General features: G+C 40.6%; 3 protein-coding genes and 1 long non-coding RNA gene across 7 annotated transcripts in view; 1 reads left to right on the top strand and 3 right to left on the bottom strand.

The window, feature by feature from the left end:
* Positions 1-632: 632 nt before the first annotated feature.
* hps5 (HPS5 biogenesis of lysosomal organelles complex 2 subunit 2) lies at positions 633-11,970 on the bottom strand. Its single transcript, XM_058075115.2, has 23 exons — positions 11,827-11,970; positions 10,492-10,618; positions 10,308-10,418; positions 10,180-10,244; positions 9,900-10,092; positions 9,673-9,803; positions 8,543-8,761; positions 8,393-8,464; positions 8,191-8,279; positions 7,935-8,113; positions 7,706-7,864; positions 7,408-7,567; positions 6,880-6,997; positions 6,403-6,549; positions 6,250-6,318; positions 4,603-5,129; positions 3,374-3,494; positions 3,156-3,305; positions 2,960-3,079; positions 2,729-2,842; positions 2,532-2,638; positions 1,075-1,360; positions 633-936 (listed from the first exon to the last, which is right to left on the bottom strand). Exons 2-23 carry the CDS (start codon positions 10,594-10,596, stop codon positions 876-878), a joined length of 3,303 nt encoding a protein of 1,100 aa, XP_057931098.2. The 5' UTR covers positions 10,597-10,618; positions 11,827-11,970; the 3' UTR covers positions 633-875.
* A 572-nt stretch (positions 11,971-12,542) lies between these two features.
* gtf2h1 (general transcription factor IIH, polypeptide 1) lies at positions 12,543-18,232 on the bottom strand. 3 transcript variants are annotated; one of them, XM_058075148.2, is made up of 15 exons: positions 18,130-18,232; positions 16,942-17,110; positions 16,670-16,862; positions 16,403-16,568; positions 16,222-16,315; positions 15,985-16,134; positions 15,659-15,738; positions 15,252-15,385; positions 15,097-15,178; positions 14,927-15,015; positions 14,720-14,837; positions 14,454-14,544; positions 13,545-13,660; positions 13,328-13,420; positions 12,543-13,170 (listed from the first exon to the last, which is right to left on the bottom strand). In XM_058075148.2, the coding sequence occupies exons 2-15, from the start codon at positions 17,093-17,095 to the stop codon at positions 13,084-13,086; spliced, it is 1,647 nt and encodes a 548-aa protein (XP_057931131.1). In that variant the 5' UTR covers positions 17,096-17,110; positions 18,130-18,232; the 3' UTR covers positions 12,543-13,083. The 3 variants fall into 3 exon arrangements, with proteins under 3 accessions (XP_057931131.1, XP_057931130.1, XP_057931129.1); XM_058075147.2 differs by lacking the exon at positions 18,130-18,232 and adding an exon at positions 17,473-17,686; XM_058075146.2 differs by lacking the exon at positions 18,130-18,232 and adding an exon at positions 17,478-17,685.
* LOC131130973 (uncharacterized) overlaps positions 12,899-21,939 on the top strand; it is a 20,880-nt gene continuing 11,839 nt past the window's right edge. The window contains exons 1-2 of one of the 2 annotated variants that reach the window (XR_013627003.1): positions 12,899-13,196; positions 20,964-21,143. This is a non-coding gene — a long non-coding RNA (uncharacterized LOC131130973). Of the gene's footprint in view, positions 13,197-18,463; positions 18,623-20,963; positions 21,144-21,939 lie in introns of those variants that run through there. The other variant, XR_013627001.1, reaches the window with a different exon arrangement.
* LOC131130933 (uncharacterized) overlaps positions 19,219-21,939 on the bottom strand; it is a 23,195-nt gene continuing 20,474 nt past the window's right edge. Inside the window, exons 39-46 of the mRNA XM_058075107.2 lie at positions 21,701-21,805; positions 21,571-21,611; positions 21,383-21,505; positions 21,167-21,265; positions 20,962-21,090; positions 20,767-20,806; positions 19,604-19,727; positions 19,219-19,515 (exon numbers count right to left, since the gene is read on the bottom strand). Of these exons, the coding sequence (XP_057931090.2) occupies positions 19,347-19,515; positions 19,604-19,727; positions 20,767-20,806; positions 20,962-21,090; positions 21,167-21,265; positions 21,383-21,505; positions 21,571-21,611; positions 21,701-21,805 (830 nt within the window). The 3' untranslated portion in view covers positions 19,219-19,346. The remainder of the gene's footprint in view (positions 19,516-19,603; positions 19,728-20,766; positions 20,807-20,961; positions 21,091-21,166; positions 21,266-21,382; positions 21,506-21,570; positions 21,612-21,700; positions 21,806-21,939) is intronic.

Below are 21,939 nucleotides of genomic sequence, written 5' to 3'. Positions count from 1 at the left end.
AATCACAGGGCACATATAGACAAACAACCATTCACACTCACATTCATACTTATGGACAATTTGGAGTCGCCAGTTAACCTAGCATGTTTTTGGAACGTGGGAGGAAACCGGAGTACCCAAAGAAAACCCACGCATGCACGGGGAGAACATGCAAACTCCACACAGAGATAGCCGAGGGTGGAATTGAACCCTGGTCTCCAAGCTGTGAGGTCTGTGCGCTAACCACTCGTTCGCCGTGCAGCCCCAAATAAATCAAGTTTAATAAGTTCTCAAATTCTGACATACAAACAATGAAGGAACTGGAAATGAAGTTACTAGATGCTAGTACCCACTAATTATTGAAAGCTGAGAAGCTCCTTGTAGCATGTATGATCAATACATGTAGAAATTCAAGGTCAATAGCAGGCCGTACAGCTACAACTCATCTGGGAGCCACCTGGTGGCCGTTTTTATTGTTCTGTACTCATTGCAAACATTCATTCATTCATTCATTTTCTACCGCTTTTCCTCACGAGGGTTACATAAATATTACAGGAGCTTCATTGCTCCATAGGCATTGACCCAAAAAAAGTATGTGACCAAACAACTGGTTGTAAGAAGTTCAAAATGAACCTCAGCAATGCACCAGCAGTAAATTAATACATTTTTATTGAAATAACACCTGGTTAAACATTTTTGACCATTTGTTTTGCAAACACAGTCTTAAATGCAGCCTTGACATCAGTATTCACCAACTGTACATTCAGGGATAAGGAAAACTGTGCAAAATATGAGCAGTTAATACTGTTTATACTTTTAAGGGTGAGTACCTTCATTAAAATAAACGCACAGCTTTATTTGAAAGTAAGATGCCGCCATTATCTTCATGGCTGCGGTCAAGCATGTTGAGACCACAAGAAGCGATCACAGCGCTCAAGCATCGTCAGAATGGTGGCTCTGTAAAAGAAGATACAAGTGACATACTGTAAGTATCTGGGATTATCTGATTAATTGAAGTTTTTATGTCAGATGTAAACGTCAACATCTATTCCATCCACACCAGATACAAGATCTCCCCAGGCAGGCCTGACTCACCGCTGCCTCTTCTCAGCAACCTTGAGCAGCTCACACACCAGTTGGGAATGAGGAGAAAGCACCAGGTGTACTCCACACTCCTCCAGGACAGCCATTGCTCTCTCCGGTCCGACTGAGCGGGCCAGGCGCAGGGTCAGGTTCTCTGGGCTGACTTTTCTGCTGCAGTCAGCAGAACCGTTGGATAACGTGCCTCCATTGACACCAGCGAGCTGCTCTACTGCACAGCTGCTGTCCTGAGCCAACTGGATAAGGAGCCTCCACTCGTCCAAGTTCTGAGGTGGCACACCTGGGTATGAATATAGAACCGAGCTTAAAGTCATCACTACTATTAATGCTGAGGAACATTTACTGAATAATTGCATTTTCCATAGTAATCCTTTTGACAAAAACTTTGTTGCAATGGAAGAGGCCATTATATTTTGGTGAGAATCTGGATAAAGGTGACCATATATCAATGGAATCATACATCATGGCACCCTCTGTCATTCCCAATGAAGCAGGAAGTAGCCTGCTTATTAACACAAATACTTTGTAAGTATTTTGTAGGCTACTGTGAGTAATGATATACATCTCCAATTTGTAATTTATTATTTACATTATACAGTCAGCCCTTGTTTATCGCGGTAAATTGTTTCCAGACCAACCACGATAAGTTAATTTCCATGAAGTAGGATTTAACATTAATAAATTCAACATTTTGTGACAACATAGACTTGTTTGACTTTACCATTAGAGCCCCATAGACTATATAATCCACGATATTATACTTTGTTTAAACCACATTGCTAATGTGCAGGCTACAGGATCACTGCACGGACACAAGAGACAACTATGGATTTAACCATTATCTGACTGGTCAGCCTCTCATCTATTTGTTGTATTCCAGCAGCATCTTAAGAAAGAGTTTAAAACGAAGGGGGAAGAAGTACAAAAAAGCCCCCCCAAAACTTACCACTTCCACAATAAAAAGGAGAACTTATTTTCATTCTATCATGCCATGGCTGAATCCATGCAGTGTGGCAGTAATCTAATGTCATGTCTCAATAATGGAACATTACTGACATCTAGTGGCCAGAATAATTAGTCTTTGTTTACACCATAGTCAATTACCACAGAGCGATCGTTTATGAATTAATTTTTGAAAAATAACAAGGAAATTGTGATATTGCTTGGGCCGACTGTATGTGTATATATAGTAGACAAAGGCCTCCTGGCTCATAAAACGCCTTACCTTTCATAAACCTGGTAGTTTTGAGTAAATAAACGTTCCTATTTCCTCCATGATCATCTTTGTAAATAGGCAGGGTTGTGTCTAATACTGAATATTGCCAATGCTCTCAATTTGGTGGAATTCCAAGGAGGCAGAAGTCAGTAAAATATAATGACGTGTTCGGAAAATGACTAGACATCACTTGTGTTGGGAATTTCTCCCAAGAAATGGTGAAAAAACAACCTACCTTCAGGTTCCTCCAGCAGGCTGATGTCATCCAGCTGACAAATAGTCGCGAAAGCTTCAGAGCGACGCTGCATCTCACAACAGAGATAGAGATATCCAGTCCAGTACCTGCACACACACACACACACACACACACACACACACACACATTACATGCATTATGCCAACCTTTGTATAGAACAAGGATAAATGAAGTACCCATGACGACGGCAGGTTTCTGCCATCTTCTGCTTAGATGACAAATCAGTAGGGAGTCGTATCAGGAGGGACAGGAGGCGTCCATAACCCCAACGGAAGCAATGGGAGTTCCACCTGTAACAGACATTATACAGCAAATCACTTCACTTTGAAGCGCTGTGGCACAGCCCTGCATCATACTGAGAGATGTTTCTAATATTTTGTCCCTCTCATTTGCATGTGCGAGCAGACCTGGGCTGTCCATCAGGTGTTAGCGTATCGCAGCTTTGAGGAGCATCATGGGTAAGTGCCAGTTCTAGCCACTCCTGCCGCAGTGATTCTGGGTCAAGAAGAGACTGCAGGAATGACAACCTAGGAAGAAATCGTTCATTTAAAAATGTTCTACAATTCAATTTTTTAATGTAGAGAAGTGTTAAGATGGGTTTACTTATGCTCCTCGGCTTGAGACAGCACCAAGTTATCCAAGTAGGCCAGGAAGTGGCTTCTATGAGCCATCCTCATCACATCTGTAGGCGTTATAGTGGGATAGAACTGGGAAAAGGAGCGTACGGCCGCCTCCCCTTGCTTTTCATACAATCTAGATGGCAACAAGGTTATATAAATGACTGTACATAACTTGTGCATTGTGCTGGTATATCTTCTGACCTGTGTAAGTGAGCTAGGAGATAGGGGGCACTCCAGGGCTGCAGTTCTCTCAGATAGCGTAGTGATTTTTGTAAATCTCCTCTCTCAATGACTTCCGCCACTTTGCTGGACTTGGTGACATCTATGGAAACATTACGTTGTGAAATTCCACACTGAATTACTCTATTTGTACAATTTTAAAAATTAATGTAATTTACAAGGAACCATATTGATAAATTGAGGGAAAATGGATGCAAGACAATTACTTATAAATACATAATTCAACTTATAGATGATCAGTACATTCATTCATTTTCTACTGCTTTTCCTCACGAGGGTCGCGGGGGGTGCTGGAGCCTATCCCAGCTGTCTTCGGGCGAGAGGCGGGGTACACCCTGGACTGGTCGCCAGCCAATCACAGGGCAATGATCAGTACAAATATATTGATATATTTTATACAGTCATGTTTCTTCAGTGTCTTGTTCATATTAATACCTGGTACAACTAAAGAGGTACCTTTGTTTGAATAAATATAACGATGGCAACAAAAATAGCTCACAAGAGTTACATTTTGTGGCAGTAAAATGTTATAGTTATGAAAGAAATTAAGTGAAACTCTACTATGGATTTAACCATTATCTGACTAGTCAGCCTCTCATTTATTTGTTGTATTCTAATCTTAAGAAAGAGTTTAAAATGAAGGGGGAAGAAGTACGAAAAAGTCCCCCCAAAAAATTACCACTTCCACAATAAAAAGGAGAACTTATTTTAATTCTATCATGACATGTCTGATCCACCCTCGGCCATCTCTGTGTGGAGTTTGCATGTTCTCCCCGTGCATGCGTGGGTTTTCTCCGGGTACTCCGGGTACGGTTTCCTCCCACATTCCAAAAACATGCTAGGTTAATTGGCCACTCCAAATTGTCCATAGGTATGAATGTGAGTGTGAATGGTTGTTTGTCTAAATGTGCCCTGTGATTGGCCGGCGACCAGTCCAGGGTGTACCCCGCCTCATGGAAGTTTCAAGCGCTTAAATTAAACTTCTATGATCTATTTTTGTTATCATAATGTCTGTCCAAACAAATTAGTTGTATCAGGCATTAAAATGGATCAATAAACGGAACAAACAAGGGTGATCTAATAAATGTAGGTTATGATCTTGTAATGTATTACAACTTTCCAAGGAATAAATGACTGGCCTCGGAATATGAAAATGTGCGAAAAAGGTAAAACTACAAGAAGTTACTGACCTAGCATGGCTTCAATGAAGGAGGCGTGCACCTCCTGCTGCTCCTGGTAACAGAGCAGACACATGCGTCTAATTCGCTCCTGGTCCAGCAGGAAGAAGTAGCGACGCAGGAAGGTTGTGCAGCTCAACGCTTGCTGGTTTGCCTGCTTTCTGAAACAGCTCACTTCTGCGTAAAGTGTGGCTAGCTGGGTGAGATGAGCCAGGAGATCAGATGGTAAAGTTTTGGGTGACACCACTCGCACAGGCTCTAGACCAGTCTCGCTGTCTACGGTCAGACGACTGTCACGCTCCACCTCGGGAATCTCAGTCTTCTCCTCTGGAGAGCTTACTGCGGTTTCTTCTGAGGATTCCTCTGGTTTGTGTTCCTCTGTGTCTTGCCCTGCTGCGTCCACATCTGAAGGACCTCCAGCAGCTGACTCTGCGAGCTCAGCGGGCCTGAGGACTCTCTCCAGCACCTTCAACCACTTTTGTAGAGTTTCTCCCAGGAAATCTGGATCCAGCAGTACCAACGGATCTTGGGTCTGAGAACTGAGGGGCAAAACAAAGCTTCAAGTAGAGTACATGCCAAAGATTTCTGATCGATCAGACTACCATCAGTCATATTAAATCTAAATAAGAGTACAATATAATGGAAACACTATGCGACAGGGGTCTCAATCTCAATTTACTGGAGCCACTGGGGGCCACTGGAGCTAGGGTCTGGGTGAGACTGGGCCGCATCAGGTTTTCCAAAAAAAACGCATTTATTAAAAACAGAAATGAATAAACTTTGATTTAGTTCTGATTTTCTACAAGAAAAGCTCTGATAAAACATTCCACTGTTCTCAAATATCTTAATTTTTATTTTTCTACACAAAATAAGATGAAAAATAAACAAATCAAGAATAAAGAAAATCAATCAATTAGTAATAAATAAATATAATAATAATAAAACAGCAAATAATAAAAACTTAAGAAACCACATATAGTTGGTGGGTAGACAAATTATTTTTTCAGATTAAAATGAACAAAGCATTATTAGAGCCCTGTAGACATGACAAAACACGACTATAGTCACATTTATACTCTTTTTATTTACAACATATTGCGCAACTGCAGGGTCTTGAGACACATGCTAACTCGCAAACTAGAGAGCTAGCGACCTAACCGGTAGCCTTCAAGTTATTTCCTTTAAACTTAAATAGCCAAAAACTTACCACTTCCACACGGATAGGGAGGATAACTATTAACAGTTATTTAACCTTTAACATGAACATTAATCAAACGTAGTAATTTTTTCTGGGTACATGATACCATACAGCATCCATATCAAACTTACGCAGGCTGCACTAACATTAAACTTTCATATCAAGGCGGGGGCCTCAAACTAGTGTCCTGCAGGCCACATTTGGCCCGCGGGCCACGTGTTTGAGACCCCTGCTATACGACATAGTAGCAAGCAATAGAGGGAGACCTTCATACCCAACCACAGTGGTTTGCCGCCTCAGGGCATTTCAAACAGGAAGTAAATGTAACAAAATTAAGTGCACTAATGTTAAAGATAGGTTCAAAACCCTTTTGACAATATAATAATAATATAGAACAACAACATATATAATACATATTGGGAATTTTCCAGTGAGTTAACAGTACGATTCTATGTACTTACATTGCTTGCTCTGTGGCCGACTGAAGCTCCACTAAGTCGCACTCTGTATTGGACATTTCTACATAAACCCTGTGATGACAAGTTGATTGTCACTGGTTCAATCACAGCACCAAAAATCATACGAGTTTGTAGTAGAATCGTCTGTGTACTCACTCAATATCTGCTTCCTCTGAGAACGGAGCAGAGGTGGCACACATGTCAGCCTGTGCACTCTCTCTCAAGTCGGGTCGCTGCCAGAGCTCGGAGTTCATCTGGAGCGTATTGATCTTCTCAGTGGTCTTCTTAACAAAACTAGAAACACTTGAGACCAAATAAAAAAAAAATGAAAACTTTGATGAGCTTTCGCCACAAACAAGCTGGAGTCGTGGCAAATGGATGTGGTGCTGGGAAATGAAAGGTGCCAATGTACTGTACAAACAGATGAATGATGCAGAAAACAAAACTTGTGTGTGGGTCTTCACTAGAAAGGGGAACTTAAAAAGGCTTCATCCAACCTCAAGTTAGTTATCGTTTCGGTTCGTTGTTTTGAGTAAAAGACCAAAAATAATCACATTTGCATCCACATTTAAGAGGACACAATACAGCTGCCGAGCCACTCTCTTCCGTTTGTGGTGAAGTGGGTGGGTTCACCTGTCTTTGACGGCCTGCAGTGCAATGCGAGGGGGTTTGGGGCGGAATGACAGGGGCAGATGGAATTGCAGGCCTTGCTCAGATCGCTCAGCTTCCATACGTTCGTTGCTCTGTGGCTCTGGATGGAAAAGGGGGAGGGGGACGCCAGAGAAGAAACACAAAAATGGATGGAACGCTGGTAGTACATGATGGAATAGGGAAACAACTTGCAAGTAGCTGCGGTATTGGCAACAGAGAGGAAGATGATGATGAGAAATAATTGTGCAATGGAAATAAAAGTGAACACAGATGGTGATATGTGTGTGTGTAGGATATAATGACACAGACAAGAGATTTGATATTAACAGGGCGGTATAGGGGAATATTTATTAGACTTTTTAATTATTACATTTATCATTTTCAGCTGTGAAAGCTTAATGACTTTTCTTAAATGTATATAAACCACTCAATTGGTATTAAAACCATTCCATTTGTATAATAAGTACAGAAATAAGAATTGAGAAGCATGTTTCTATGTCTACCACATACCATGCTCCACTTGATCATCTTCTTGTGCAAAGCTGAATTCCTTGAGTCGCTCCTCCTCTGACATGGACTGATTAATGAGGGAGCTCGTTTCTTCATCTGACTGGCTCCCTCTGCGACTGATCACTCGGTAGATACCACAGTCCAGGACATTGAAGCTCTCCTGTCATTTGAAAAAATGAAAATTAGGTTAGTGTCAGGACTGTGTTTGAAGAAAACAGCTCACCGTTTTAATTGCAACAAGTTCAAATGCGTTGTGTAAAATTTTGTAACATACGCTCGTTCAAATATTTTGGCTTACGTGTGAAGAGATGCTGCTTCTTCGGCTGCTGGAGGTCGAGTCCAGGGGTTCAAGCTTAGCGATCACATCTTCGAGTTGACCAATCAACTCGTGATGCGTGCTGGAACTGAGTTGAGAGCGAAGGTGTTCCAGACGGTCGACGGGAACTGACTTTCTGGCCTGAATTGAACAAAAGAGAGTGTTAGGGTTCAGGTAAGACATCTGACATATTTAATAACAGGAACCATACCCGACTGATGCTGATGGTGTGCTGGAACATACAGCAGACACAAGCTGCGAGAGGCCAGGATTCCCGACGGAGAAGCCGCTCAACACATCGTTCCACAGACAACAGGGACAGGTGGGACAGACGACCGCTACCATGGAGGCAGAAGAGCTCATTGCGGTACACAGCGACATCGAGCACATCTACATCACCCACCAGGAAACAGGATTCAGACTGTAAATCATCAGGTTTGGTCTTTGTGGGTAACAATGTCAATCACCTTTGACTTCTGTCCATAGAAGAACCTGACCGTTATGAGGTGTGAAGATATAAATGGCTGAATCAGTCCAGCTCAGCAAGTTTTGGTCTCTGTAGGAATACATGCACAGATGGGTAAGTGATACAGGTAATGTTATGTTATGTTATGAATCACTTTGAAAATGAAACACCTTGTTTAAATGTGCAATTGAAAGTAACCTTACCCAAAATACAGTAGTTTGGGGAAGGCGATTGACTGGGGGCTCCTTTGTCCTGGATTGTATTGTGGCTCATTTCTGCAAGTAACAGAGGGTACATAAGGTATTTAGGATTCCCCTTAAATAGAAGTAATAAAATAACCATTAAGGTAGTACCTGAATGTGATGAGAGGTAAAGGGGGGCAGGCCAGCACCTGTTTGAACTGATGGGTGCTTAGAACCTCGCCATTAAAACTGGCTTCCCATATTCGAGACCCTGGCCGGGCGCAGTACAGCAGAGGGGGCTGGCCCACCAACAACCCTTTGTTTTGGGGGAAAAAACAAGCTCCATATTCTCCATCACGCTCCTTGTTGCCAACACGCCAAAACTTCTCCCTGAGCACAGAACAATTATCTTAGTAAAGGCAGACAATGCTGTACAGCTCTTATTATGCCCTATTATGCAAACTGGACATTTTAATGATGTTAGAACAGTAATATGTGTCCCTATGTAACAGGTGTCAGCCAGTGCGGCTGTATAGAAGTCCGTTGGTAAACCTCAAATTCCTAGCACCTTAACAGTCGCACTGGACATTGAGTTGACAGCTACTATCTCGATGCCGAGCGCTCTCGACTCTGACTGTGCAGACACTGGTTTACAGTTACACCCTACAACCTGTTTGTGAGCATAGATATGGGAAAAAATTTATCATCTTCCTCACTTGTTTTGAGGAAAGTGCTCAGTCGCTTTTGAATTTTCATTAATGCGTAAAAGAGGCTTTGCTACACATAAAAAAATAAAACAAATAAATGAAATAAATTTAAAAAAGAAAGCAGGAAGTGGACAAATGTAACAGTTACTGATTGTAAAAGCACCAGATGGAGGGGTAGGATTTAATAAGTTTTGCTTCTTCCTCCTCCTTTTGGACAAGTGGAACTGTGAACTGATTATGTGATGCATTCAATTGTAATCTGATGCATGTTCAAATGAAATAAAACCATTACCATCTTAGAATAAATCCTGGAGCTCTGCCAACTAACAGTCAGCTACACACGCCGGAGCTGGTGTCGCTGACTGTGATGTTAGCACTGTAACTCACATGGCTATGCTATTGTTTGTGTCAGCATTGCTAACATTACAGTCACATTTGAACAGCAAATATTACATTGTTGCATATGATATATGGCATCTATTACTTTGGACAAGACATATTGAAAATTGTTTAAAAATACTATAATATGGGCCCTTTTAAAATCGGCCAGCCATTTTCTTACAACCACCGGAGAGCTGCCTGGCCTGAACTCACCTCTCTGTATCACAGAGGTAACAACGACTCAGAGAAGACACCAGCAGTCGACCCTCCTGGAAGCCGAGCTGAACTACTTTGGAATCGACTGTGGTGACGGTTTGAACAGGAAAGATAACAAATCCTGAACCCTGTACAATAAAACAATATTTACACATGCAATCATAATAATAATAATAATTAACAATGAGTGTATTATCAGCAAAGCAAGATACTGTGTTGAATACCTTTCCCAGCTTAGAGGATCCTGCACGGAGGTAAGAGACTTTGCCTGCTGAGTCTCCCACAAAAACCCTGAGCGCATTGGTGTCCCAACAAAGTGCAGTGATGGCCTGGCCCCTATGCTCCCCGGACACACTCACTCTCTCTGGACGACCACGGCGCTCCAGCTGCAGCTCCCACACCACCACCAGACCCTGACTGGACCACAAAGAGTCACCAGTGTGAGTCATAACCAAAAGACATGACAAATGGTACAATGCTTTTCATGTAATGTACAACTTTTACCTCGTTGCAACAGCGATAAAGTCTTCATCATGTGGACAACACGACACCCGGATAATAGAACCTTCCTAAAAGGCAGCACAGGTAATGAATTTCAAAAGCATTCTTATTTAGTAGTAACAATCAATTACCTTATGAGTAAGTATAAGTCTTTGTTTCCAGCCTTCTCTCTGAATGAGATGTAATCCTCCGGCCGATGTTCCTAATGCCAGCCACTTTCTAGATACCGCCAAGCATGTGCACTAAACCATAACAGTTAATAACCATATTAGATTACACAAATGAGTCAAGACACATGATGGTGATAATATGTACCTTGAGCCTGCCAGAGTCTAAGCGTAGAGTGGAGAGAAGCGGGTCGAGGCAGTCAAACTCTGCCAAGACATGACTGTGGACCTCTGGCACAACTGCTATCTGCATCGTCCCTTCAAACTATCCGCACCTGGATTAGATTGAGAACGACAAGAGAGGATTTCATTGTCATGGTTAGGCTTGGTCACATACAAGGGTTTATTACATTGTTACAGCATCACCTGACTCTCAGTCGGGTTCTTACGCTCTCAAATTGGCCAGACATGACTATGGTTATCTGAGCTGAACAGCTGAATTGTGAGTGAAGACATGGATTCTATGCCAGCCTATCCCAGCTGACTTTAGGCAAGAGGCGGGGTACACCCTCGACTGGTCGCCAGCCAATCACAGGGCACATATAGACAAACAACCATTCACACTCTCATTCATACCTATGGACAATCCTGTAAATTGGGGAACTTTTTGCATCACAGATTTACATCTGATGTTATTGTGTTTGGATTTTATTTTAAAAAGACATGACCATGTTTTTTCCCCCCATACAAACCCACAGGCATTGCCAAACTGATATGGATATGTGGATGTGTGGAACAACAACATGGCCGAAGTTAGGAGGAAAAAGCACCTACGCCAGTGTGGAGGTGAGATACAACAATTCAATGGACTAGTAGTATACCATCAGGAAAAAAACAATCAAAACGAGAACTGTATTAGTGAGCGTCGCTAATATGTCAAAGGAGTGTATCAAAGTGTAGTAAGAGTGTCACGTGACATAGTGGCCAGTACCAGGAAGTACGTCCAATCTGTTTGCTAGCAGTGACATCACACCATTGAACTGTACCGTTACAGCTACTCTGTTTAGTTTTGCATTAGTATTAATAATAATAATGATAACAATGTCACAAACTCGTGGTTTCCTCATTGACCAATTGCATTCGGTTATTTGGTGGACCAAAATTAACTAGAAAGATTCCTGCCGCTTTCATAAAAGGGGCGCGTCGGTCACGGGACAGGTCTGCTGACTGATGATAAAAATTTGTGTTTAAACTAAACAACAGCTAAACACTTCGAGCTAACAACCCTCTTCAGCCCAACTCGTGTATGTAGAATTGTGTATATTGTTTCACTTTTGCCAATAGTAGCATCCGTGATAAGACGTTAGCAAGTATGCTAGGTGTTTTCGTTCATTCATCCTTCAAAACAAACAGAAGGAATGACCTGTGACGGCACACACACACACACACACACACACACATCATTAAATCTTACAAACGTTCACTAATTTGCCGACTCGCATTGTTGATGTGTTACTTTTTTCCCCCGAAAAAAACGACTTACCGTGGGAGCTGCAGCTGAGCAGGTCAGCAAACCTCAGCTGGCACACACTTCCTGAAAGAGTGCTAACTGAGCAGAATGTTTTGCTCTTAAAGCAGTAGTTAGCAATCATTTTTCGGTCATGCACCCCCTGTTGGACAGAAGTTTTGGAGAATATATTGAGAAACTGATAAAAACTCGTAAATCCGCTGTACGAGTTTTTGGCACCAGTATTCTGCATAGATGAACTTGAGCCATTGTTCTGGCATATTTACTACCGTAACGCTTTTACTCTGACACCCCCACCTGTACATTAACATGTACATTAAAGCACATCATCACTGGTACTAATCATGTGGCACGCTAAAAACGTAAATTTGTAGATATCTCAATATATTTGCTCCCTCAATAATTCTGTAAATAATGCTATGGTTCTATTAAACTAAAGTAGAGCTGATGTTTTTCACTGCCAGTGTCATTGTTACTGTTGTACCAACCCACCCAAACAAATTCCTCATATTGTGTGATATATGCAGTGCTAATCAAATAATTACCTGATTACACTGTGCACCCCGTGGGGAGCCCGCCCCACTGTTTGAGAATCACTTTTTATAGGCAGGGATGTCAAGACCAACCTATTAGAGATCATGTTTATTAAGTACCGCAATCCTCCCTCAAACGAATGCATGAATTCAAACCTGCATGCATGCACTTTCGCCAGGTAGCAGCTTGAAACAATACACGTTTTACCTCTTTAATTGAGAAACATTTGTGTATACAGTGCAGATAGAACCAAAACTGTGACAGTGTGAATTGTGCCTCACACTTACACACATACCAATACACTCCAGTGCCATGTCTTTAGAATATTGCTAAATCCACTAACTGGGGAACACTTTTCCACATATTGTCCCATGCCCAGAGGGGGCTCCCTGTATGTCTGAGTTCTCTGCACTGATAAAACACATTGGCAGTCCTTTGCTTGTCATCCTGAGAGCCGTCATGATTTTCATGAGAAATGTGGTCATGTTGTACCTTTATGAAAAGTCCCATTATTGAAACCAATCTCTCCTATGTTGAAAGAACATGAGTAAGAAACAAGTTTTTGTGACTAAAATGTCACATGTGTCTCCTAAACGCAGCAGCATTCATCAATGTCCTCATCATGAGCTCCTGTGAACCCATCTGGCTGTGATCAGCGGTCTCAGCACGCGGGGATGACCTCTATAGGACACGTTATCCACTTTCTTCATTGTCCTCTCCTTGATAAACCAGGAGGCCTCAGGTTTTTCTCATCATGCGACGTGTTTGCCAGACATGGAACTTGCTGTACGCTGCCTGCAACATCTGTTCCAAGTGTGCGGTGAGCTGTAGGGATGTTAGCAAAACAAGAGGTAAGGAGGTCAATCTTGGCTGTTAATGTAAAATCTACGTAAACAAAAATTACTATCCATGTAGTGTAGTGGCTGTAGTGTTTTACAGTGTGGAAATACACCAAGCAGATTGTGTTTAAATCATTACTTACATTTTTATTCAAGTACTGACGCTGAATCTTCTCTTGAAAAGGACAAAGCTTGGTGGTCTGAAATCTCTCGAGGTTAGACTTCATTTTAATTAACTGGACAAAACAAATTAGACATTCAGTTTTGAAACTCAAAGGTTTGCTAAAGAGTTAAATGTCAACACAAACCATTGACTGCTGCTGAGAGACTTACAGTAAAGTTACTAAAAATATGAATCACCTTATCCTCCAAAAATGGTGAGTTCACGGGAAAACAGGACCAGAAATGTCTTAACAATTCTCCAGCAGCTGAGTAAAGATGTTTCAACTCCCCTTGAACATCAGATGGTACCATCTCTGGGAACAACATAAATGGAAAAGGTACACAATTGAGAGCAATTTGGGAAAGATCCAAAACATTGGAATAGGAGTAAACATAAACTACAGTGGGTAGGCCTGTCACAATAACAAATTCTGCTGGGTATTTATCCTATAAGTTATTCCCGATACACACTATTATGGTCAACATTATTTTGAGACCATTCTTTCATTTAAGTATAATATATGGCATAATAATGCGAGTAATCCACATTAAATGCAAAAAATATTAATTTCTCAAGCGTATTTAATATTGTTGTTGGAATGTCAAAAGCTTTCATATAAAGTAAACAAGCGTTACATATTAAACAAATAAAAGCGACATACTGTATCAATCACAATATTTCCGACTGTGTGAATACTGCCCCACCACCCCCAAAAAGAGAGAAAAAAAAAAAACAGAAATACTATTACGGTGAATATATGATGTTTACAGTGTGTCACAGCAGACGTCAGTTCATTTGCATATACACTTCCTTGGTTTGATTTTAGCAACATTGTGTGTGGAATACACGGTTTACATGTACAATATACATAAACTCTTATTTACTATATATATATATATATAGCCAATAAATACAGTAAATATTTTCTATATTTGTAATATGAGGTAGATCTTTGAGACTCGGTCATTTTAAAAGTCGTTCTCAGGCTGAAAAAGTGTGAGCACCCCTACGTAGCATGCCTCTCCCCACTTATTGTACGGTTAATGGATTACCGATATTATATATTATCATCGTGACAGGCCTAACAGTGGGTTTTTGAGACGTACGATTAATGGCTTGCTGCGCTCCTGTCTGCATTAGCACTCCACCCGGAGAAAGCGCTGCAATGGCTGTAGTTGCTGCTGCACTGGTCAACACCTGCACAGTGTAATTGAGGCGAGAAAATTCAATGAAAATCATTCATTTGTCGTTGCCCCAAAGTCACAGTGAAAGTGAAATTAGATTCAGAGAACTGCTCTTGAAACTCTCCCATCCGCTATAACTGAAAACTAAACAACAGATGCAAATACAAATACAATGTCCTCGAGCAAACCTGAGTGAGATTGGGTGTGTAATTAGCCATCTCATGTCGGATGTGGTTGACAGAGTTTATGATGTCTTGGCTCGTTGCGTACTTTTGGGACTGGAGAGGCACAGGACCATGAGCATACCTATAGATAGTTCATTTAGAGAAGAAATGATGTATAGTTGAATAACCCAAACAGTTGCGTTCACAATTAAAAATATGTTAACACAGTACCTGTCTGACTTTTTTAGGTTTAATGCAACCGTTTTTGGTCCGTCTTCCCTTTGCAAATCTTCATACTCTATGGCTTCTTGTAATTTCACCTACAAAAATTACCGAAAGAGAGAAAGTGAATATGTGCTGTATCTCTTACCGCGCCATCTCGAACAACAGAGCATTTTTACCTTCTTGATGGGAGGCTGAAAGAGGTCAGAATCCCGTGAGTTTCCATCAGTGCTGCTTGTCTCACTACCTTGGTCAGCCTCCCTTTAAAAGAAAAAACTGAATTAAGCACATTGACATCGATTTATATCTTCGTCAATCACTTTCGGTTGTGTACCCTTTTCGTGAGCCTGCCGCCAGCACCATGGCACTGTGATGGTTGAAGCGCTTTATGATGGCATAGTTGCTGCTCTCTTTCACGGATCTGTTACAATTAGAAGTGGAGGGCGGTGGTGTGCTCACACCATAACCCTACAACAAAGAAAATACTAAATTAATTCCTAATAACTCCAGACTAACATTTCTGGGGGGAAAAAAAAGGCTTCTACAGTTGCCCAAAATTTTGGTGTCGGAATAGCCTTCTTGCGTGTTTAATCCATGTGTCTAGTTGTGTACTACTGCTGAAAAGCCAACTTAATCGGACGACATTCGGCCACTCCAAATATGTATCGCAGTAAAAATACAAACTATGTAACGTGTCTATGTAACACACACACATTCCGGATATCTCAGAGAAAGTCTCACCTCATCCAAGGATTTGTCTTCTAGCGACTGCAGGTCAACCAGGGGGTTCTTAACTCCTTGCACCACCATTGACTTTAACCCTACACAAGTGACAACAGTCTTAAAAACATATCCATATCTCAGCTAAAAGCAGCAAAATACAAACTATGAGATAATTTCTTTGTTTCACACTATATTATCGTTGTGAGCCATGTATCCCGAATCGTATCGGATTGTGAGGTACCCTGATACATGATGTGTCCCAGCCTCACTCAGACGCTACCTCCAGCATCCCCCAAGTAAATTGAGTTTGAGACCCCGGATGTAAATGATATAAAGGTTTCTACCCTTTTCGTCCTGCTTGGCACACTCGGTGAAGATGTCCTGCGTTCCAGTATTGATGCGATCTCGGTGAAAATACTGCGACTGGAAGAAGCGAGTCCAGAACTCCTTCTCCGTCAAGTTATGAGGCACATTTTCACAATACTTCTGTTTCACTGCAACAACAAGGCTAGTTAATAAAAAAAAAACAGATTGTGATGGAAAACAAGGAACATTTATAGAAAGTATGAAGCCACATGAACCTGCAGGATAGGTTCTGAAGATAGATTCAATAATGTCGGCCGTCAGATTATATCTCAAACCGTTGCAGCCATCTGTCTGAGGCCGGATGTCTGCCTGTAAAGAACAAGTTCTATGTGATTCAAATGTGTCTACATAAAGTACAGGGTGGTATTTTAATGTAAAAACATACAATCAACTCACCAAAAACGCTCCAGAAATGCCGACTTCCTGTTTATTGTTACATACTGCAGGGTCTGTGTTGTTTAGGCCTCCTAATCGGTTAGCCCAGAATTCCTCAGCACTGATCACTTGGCTTACCACTAAATCTTTATATAACTGAAAAAGCACTGGATCTTCTTGAAGCATCCTACAGGTGAACAATCAATAATATTTTACTTATAACAGCTTTCTACAATGGCAAAATGTATTTATAATGGCAGTATTATGGTTTGATGTCTAGAAGGTTACCTGTTTTTTTCCTCTAGTTCCTTGTTAGCTTTCTTCTTAAATTTGGGCAGAAGCTGCTGCAGCAGTTCTTTGGCAGCCTCCCGGTCTTTCAGCGCGGTGCTCTCGTTTGAAAAGTGGAATGTGGTACTCTCGCCTGAGTGAAGGACTAACTGGAGCTGAACTTTAGCTTTGCCATCTGGGCTGATCTTCTGACCTACAACAGAACACAAGTGACTCTTTTAAATTGAGCAAACACCGTCTTTGTATTGTTATGTTGACAAGAGGTCCCTTACAACGTATATCTGCGTAAAGGTGGCTGACAGTGAAGCGGTCCTTGCCCTCTGGGCCCCAGGCTATGCGTTCAGCCATCAGATAAAGTGTGCCATCCTGTTTCTTCTGGCGAACCTTTTTTAACACCAGCAGCACCTCCTCCGACAGTGACGCCATGGCTCGGAAGTGTAACTGAGAAAGCAAAGAAAATGCATTAATAGTGAATCTGTAATAGTAAATCCTGAAAATTAGGCTAATGAGTAATTAACATGAATGTCATTACAAAATATACACCGATTGTCATCTGTGCAATATGATGAATGCATTATTACTTTCAATGGACGACACGTCGTTTTAAATGTATGTCTTCCTTCGACCAAACACATTTATTTACCGCTTTCTCTTGTTTTGCATTCTATATAAGAAGACCGCATTGACCTTATTGAGTCGCTGAATTTTGCAATAATTAATCATGTCAACTCAGCTAACCAGCGTCACGTTAGCTAGCGGTAACACTGAAGAAGAGAAGCTTGAAGCAAGGGGAGAAAACTTACTTTACCTTAAAAAAATGATGAATACCGAGACTAAATCCTCACTTTTCTTCAACACATTGCCCCAAAATTAACACATCGTAGGCACTGGATCCAAATAAACGAGCCATCTGACACAAAATAGAGACTACTCTAATACTGAACAGACATACTTCAGCACCGACATAGCTGGCTGATAGTGTGCTACACTTAAAATGTCCGACGGGATAATACCATGGGACGTGAGTTCCGACCAAAAGTATTGTTGCAATACAACAAAGGACACATACTGCGTACATGTACAGTATATAGCACGTAAAGTATCCCCAAATCGTATTGTACTTCTTTTTGATTACTTTTTAAATATTTATTGAACAGCAATGTACACAATCCGAGACCCTATTTAGTTGGCAAAATACAAAAACATTTTTAAGGATATTCGGGTTTTGTGTATAATTTCAGGATGAACCAAAACTGCACAAGCGGTCAACTTAATTTAACTATCTCTAAACCTTTGAGTGCTGTTCAAATGTTCAATATTTCAGTTTTTTTTTTGCACAATTTACTGGTCTATGACAAGGAGTTGAATGGTAAAATTCAAAACAGTTGTTAATCGACCAATGTATTTGCTGGTTTTGAAAGAATTGTCATTTAAACAATATTATCTATCGTGCAATTCACATTTTGACACGACGAGACCAAGACGACGCCCTGTGTTGGTTCCTGCCTGACAGTGTGTTTATGTTCCCTTTTTAGTTTAGTTTCTCATTGGATGCTCTTATTTTTGTATTCACTTCCTGTCTTGCCTTATTTCCGTTTTCCTGCTTTTCCTATCTCCCACACCTGTTTCTAATTTCACTCCCGTCTATTTAGTTCAGGTGTGTGTTCCTTCCGTTATTGGTTCATTGTCAGTAGTTTGGTTTGGCCAGTTGCTGTTTCTTTGCTGCTGTATAGCAAACTATTATTTTTTTTTATCATTAACTATATATTTTTTAATTTTGTAACATTTTGATAATTATACATCTGTATATTGAGAAACCTGCTTAGTGTGTGTCCCAGTTAACACGTTTTTCAGTTAGCTGTGAACATTTCCAGCAAAATGTTGCCCTTTTGCACACATTTTTGGATTAGTGTACAGTATGGTGCACACCTTGGCGTAGTATGAGTACACCGTGTGAGTGTAACTGTGTACTTCATGTACTTTTATCACCAAATTGTTTGGTTAGAAGCCTGATAATATACGGAAACAAGAACCATAAGTCAGCTCTGCTGTTGTTTTGTTGCTTTAATATTTAAATGAATATGTAGCTGGTTGTGAAGTGTCTTCAGTAGAATACTATATAAATATAGTATGTATATATATACTAGGGCTGTCAATCAATTAAAATATTTAATCGCAATTAATTATTTTGTCCGGTTAACTCAGAATTAATCACATTTAATCACAAATAAGTTTTTATCTATACCAAGGCACTGCAGCTTTATGTTCCCATGTTTTTGTAGCATGTTTGCGCTTTCAAAGGAAAATAAAACTTTTACAATATATGAATTTGATATGCAAACAAGACAACATTTTTTCCAAGCACAATCTGACCTAATTAATTTCATTCACATAAGCTATTTGTGAAACCAAACCAAATGAGCATCTAAAAGTGAAGTTATCATTTATTATTAATTGGATAAGTGACAAGACTTTTGTCAGTCACTGCATGAATCTAGACAGTTTTTGACATATTTGACATTGAGCAGTAGAAATAAGACATGGTACACTGCAATAGGAAAATGTTTATTGAAATAAAAGTGTTTTTCCCCCTCTCCTAAGAATGTATAACCCAAGCCATATCAGTAGTAAAACGACAATTCATTCATTGTGAAGACTTAGGCCTCCGCAATAGCCTTTAGTTTTGTGTACATCGTGCCACTTGACAGCCACATTTTTCAATTGAGATGTAGGAGTGCTTAATCTTGCTGCCATTAGAGCAAATCATCTCCACTTCCTTCTGCCTGGTAGTTGTTTCTTGACAACAGGAGCAAGAGTGCGTCAGGCGGTTGCTTTCTGCAGAGTACCTGAACAGACAGAAAATTTCACACATTATCAATGTTGCTCAGGATTACTTTTCAAAATGTACCTCTGACTCAAAACCCAAAATCTCACATTGATGTTGATGTGCCACAGGATCCCTCGCAGGTCGTCATTTCTACTGGCACTACCGACTTGCAATTATTTATATGCAAGTAGGTGGTGTTTCTATTCAGTTTACAGCTGGAACGAGGAGTACCTGGGAGTGACATTTAAGACATTCAACTTGATGCAGAAAAATGATTAATCATATACTGAGAGACAGATGCATAGATACAGTATCTGGAAACTATGTACAGTAAATTGCCATCTTGAATTCAGGGGGAACAGTGTGGTTTTTGTCCTGGTTGGGGAACCGTGCACCGTGATTTGCTTATCTACTTTTATGGACAGAATTTGTAGGCACAACCAGAGCATTGAAGGGATCCAGTTTGGTGGCTGCAGGATTGGGTCTCTGTTTTCTGCAGAAGATACAGTTATGCTAGCTTCATCGGGCCATGATCTTCAACTCTTACTGGATTGTTTTGCAAGTCCAAGTTGTCCAGGGACTACTACTTGGGACTGTCCCATGTGGAGGAGTTTAAGTACTTTGGGATGGAACGACAGGTCGACAGGTGGATTGATGCGGCATTTGTAATGATGCAGACTCTGCATTAGTCCGTTGTGATGAAGAGGGAGCTAAGTTGAAAGGGAAAATCCTCAATTTACCGGTTCATCTACGTTCTTACCCTCACCTATGGTCATGAGCATTGGTAGCGGGTTCGATTGCCCGCTCGGGCATCTCTGTGTGGAGCTTGCATGTTCTCCCCGTGCGTCTGTTTTCTCCGGGTACTCCGGTTTCCTCCCACATTTCAAAAACATGCTAGGTTAATTGGCGACTCCAAATTGTCCGTAGGTATGAGTGTGAGTGTGAATGGTTGTTTGTCTATATGTGCCCTGTGATTGGCTGGCGACCAGTCCAGGGTGTGCCCAGCCTTTCCCCGCCTGCGACCCTCGTGATAGAAAATTAATGAAGTATGTTTTTGCATACATAGAAACAATTTAAAATAACTAACAAGATTTTTTAAATGATCATTTTAATTAAGTATGATGATAGTACTTGGATATGTGAAAACTTCACGCAATGTCAATTAGGCGTAATTGGCTTGTGAAAAACCTTAAAGAACTCAAAAATTAATAATAATAATAATCCCAACAAAAACCAAAGTGTCAATTGAATGTGTCTTAATGATACTTACAGGTTTTGCAACAACCGTTGATGTCGCTTTGTTCTGTTCCCTATGACATAAATGTGAAATAATAAACAATAAAGCAAAATGAAATATTCAGTGTACTTGAGCATACGCTTTTGTAGTTCCATTTATATCTACTTCATACAGTACAATATTCTTTCTTAAATCAGTACAAAAAGTAAAAAAATGTTGTGTACTCACAGGAATGCAGTTCTCCGGATCAAAGTCAGGACATTGGGTTTGGTTCACGGAAGTGATGACCTCATCTTTCACCTTGTAGCAGTCATACCTGGTACAGTTATCATTTGGTGGCCACCAAGACTGAGAAGGCTGTTGGAACAAGAAGGAGAGACCCGTCATCAGGCTGCACCGTTTCCAACAATGTAAGTGATTAAATTGCAAGTACCTTAATAATGACTGGAACAAAGCCTGGGTGCTCAATAAGGCAGCTCGTCTTTTTACATATGCCACAACATTCTCCAGGTTGAGTCTGATACTCAGAGTCCTGTTTAAAAAAATATCATATGGATTGTAAAGACTGAACCCGAATAATAATACACTACTTTTCAAATTCACATTGCTTTATATTTCAGTTAATTACATGAGAATTTCATAAATGTACCTCCGGACACTGAACGAAGCACATTTTCTGATGACATTCAATGACATTCAGCTTGCTGGTTGGATTTTGAGCCTCAGTACAAAAGCAAGTTGCACATGCGTCTTTGGAAAAGTGCATTCCAGGCTGCAAAGAAAAAAACAATCACAACTTTTATAACTTTTAAATCATTTTGAATTTTGAAAACTTACCTTGTACTCGGTGTCATTGAAGACGCAAACACCTTTGGGAACTACATGGAAAACATAATCATGGCAGTCACACGGCAGAGTTTTAAGTCTTCTTTTTATATAATAATTCATATGTACAGTAGGAACTTACCACAATCATAGGAGGGGCAGCAGCTATCATTTGAGACTTGAATCAGCAACCCAAATCCCACTGGACACATTTCAAGTGGCTGTGGACACCGGTTTTTATCACATTCTGTGGGATACATTCAAATGTACGCCGTTTAACCATACAACTCAATCAACATTACAAGTTGGTCATTTTATATATAAAAGTAAACTTAAAGTAAAAACGTAGTAGGGCAGGGACGAGGTATTTTTTGCGTCAAA

The sequence above is a fragment of the Doryrhamphus excisus genome, linkage group LG1, assembly GCF_037039965.1.
Source record: "Doryrhamphus excisus strain RoL-2023G ecotype Guam linkage group LG1, RoL_Dexc_Guam_v1.1, whole genome shotgun sequence".
In the NCBI taxonomy this organism is placed as follows: Eukaryota; Metazoa; Chordata; class Actinopteri; order Syngnathiformes; family Syngnathidae; genus Doryrhamphus; species Doryrhamphus excisus.
The sequence above is the reverse complement of the archived record's forward strand: the minus strand, read 5'-3'. Positions and strand labels throughout refer to the sequence as shown.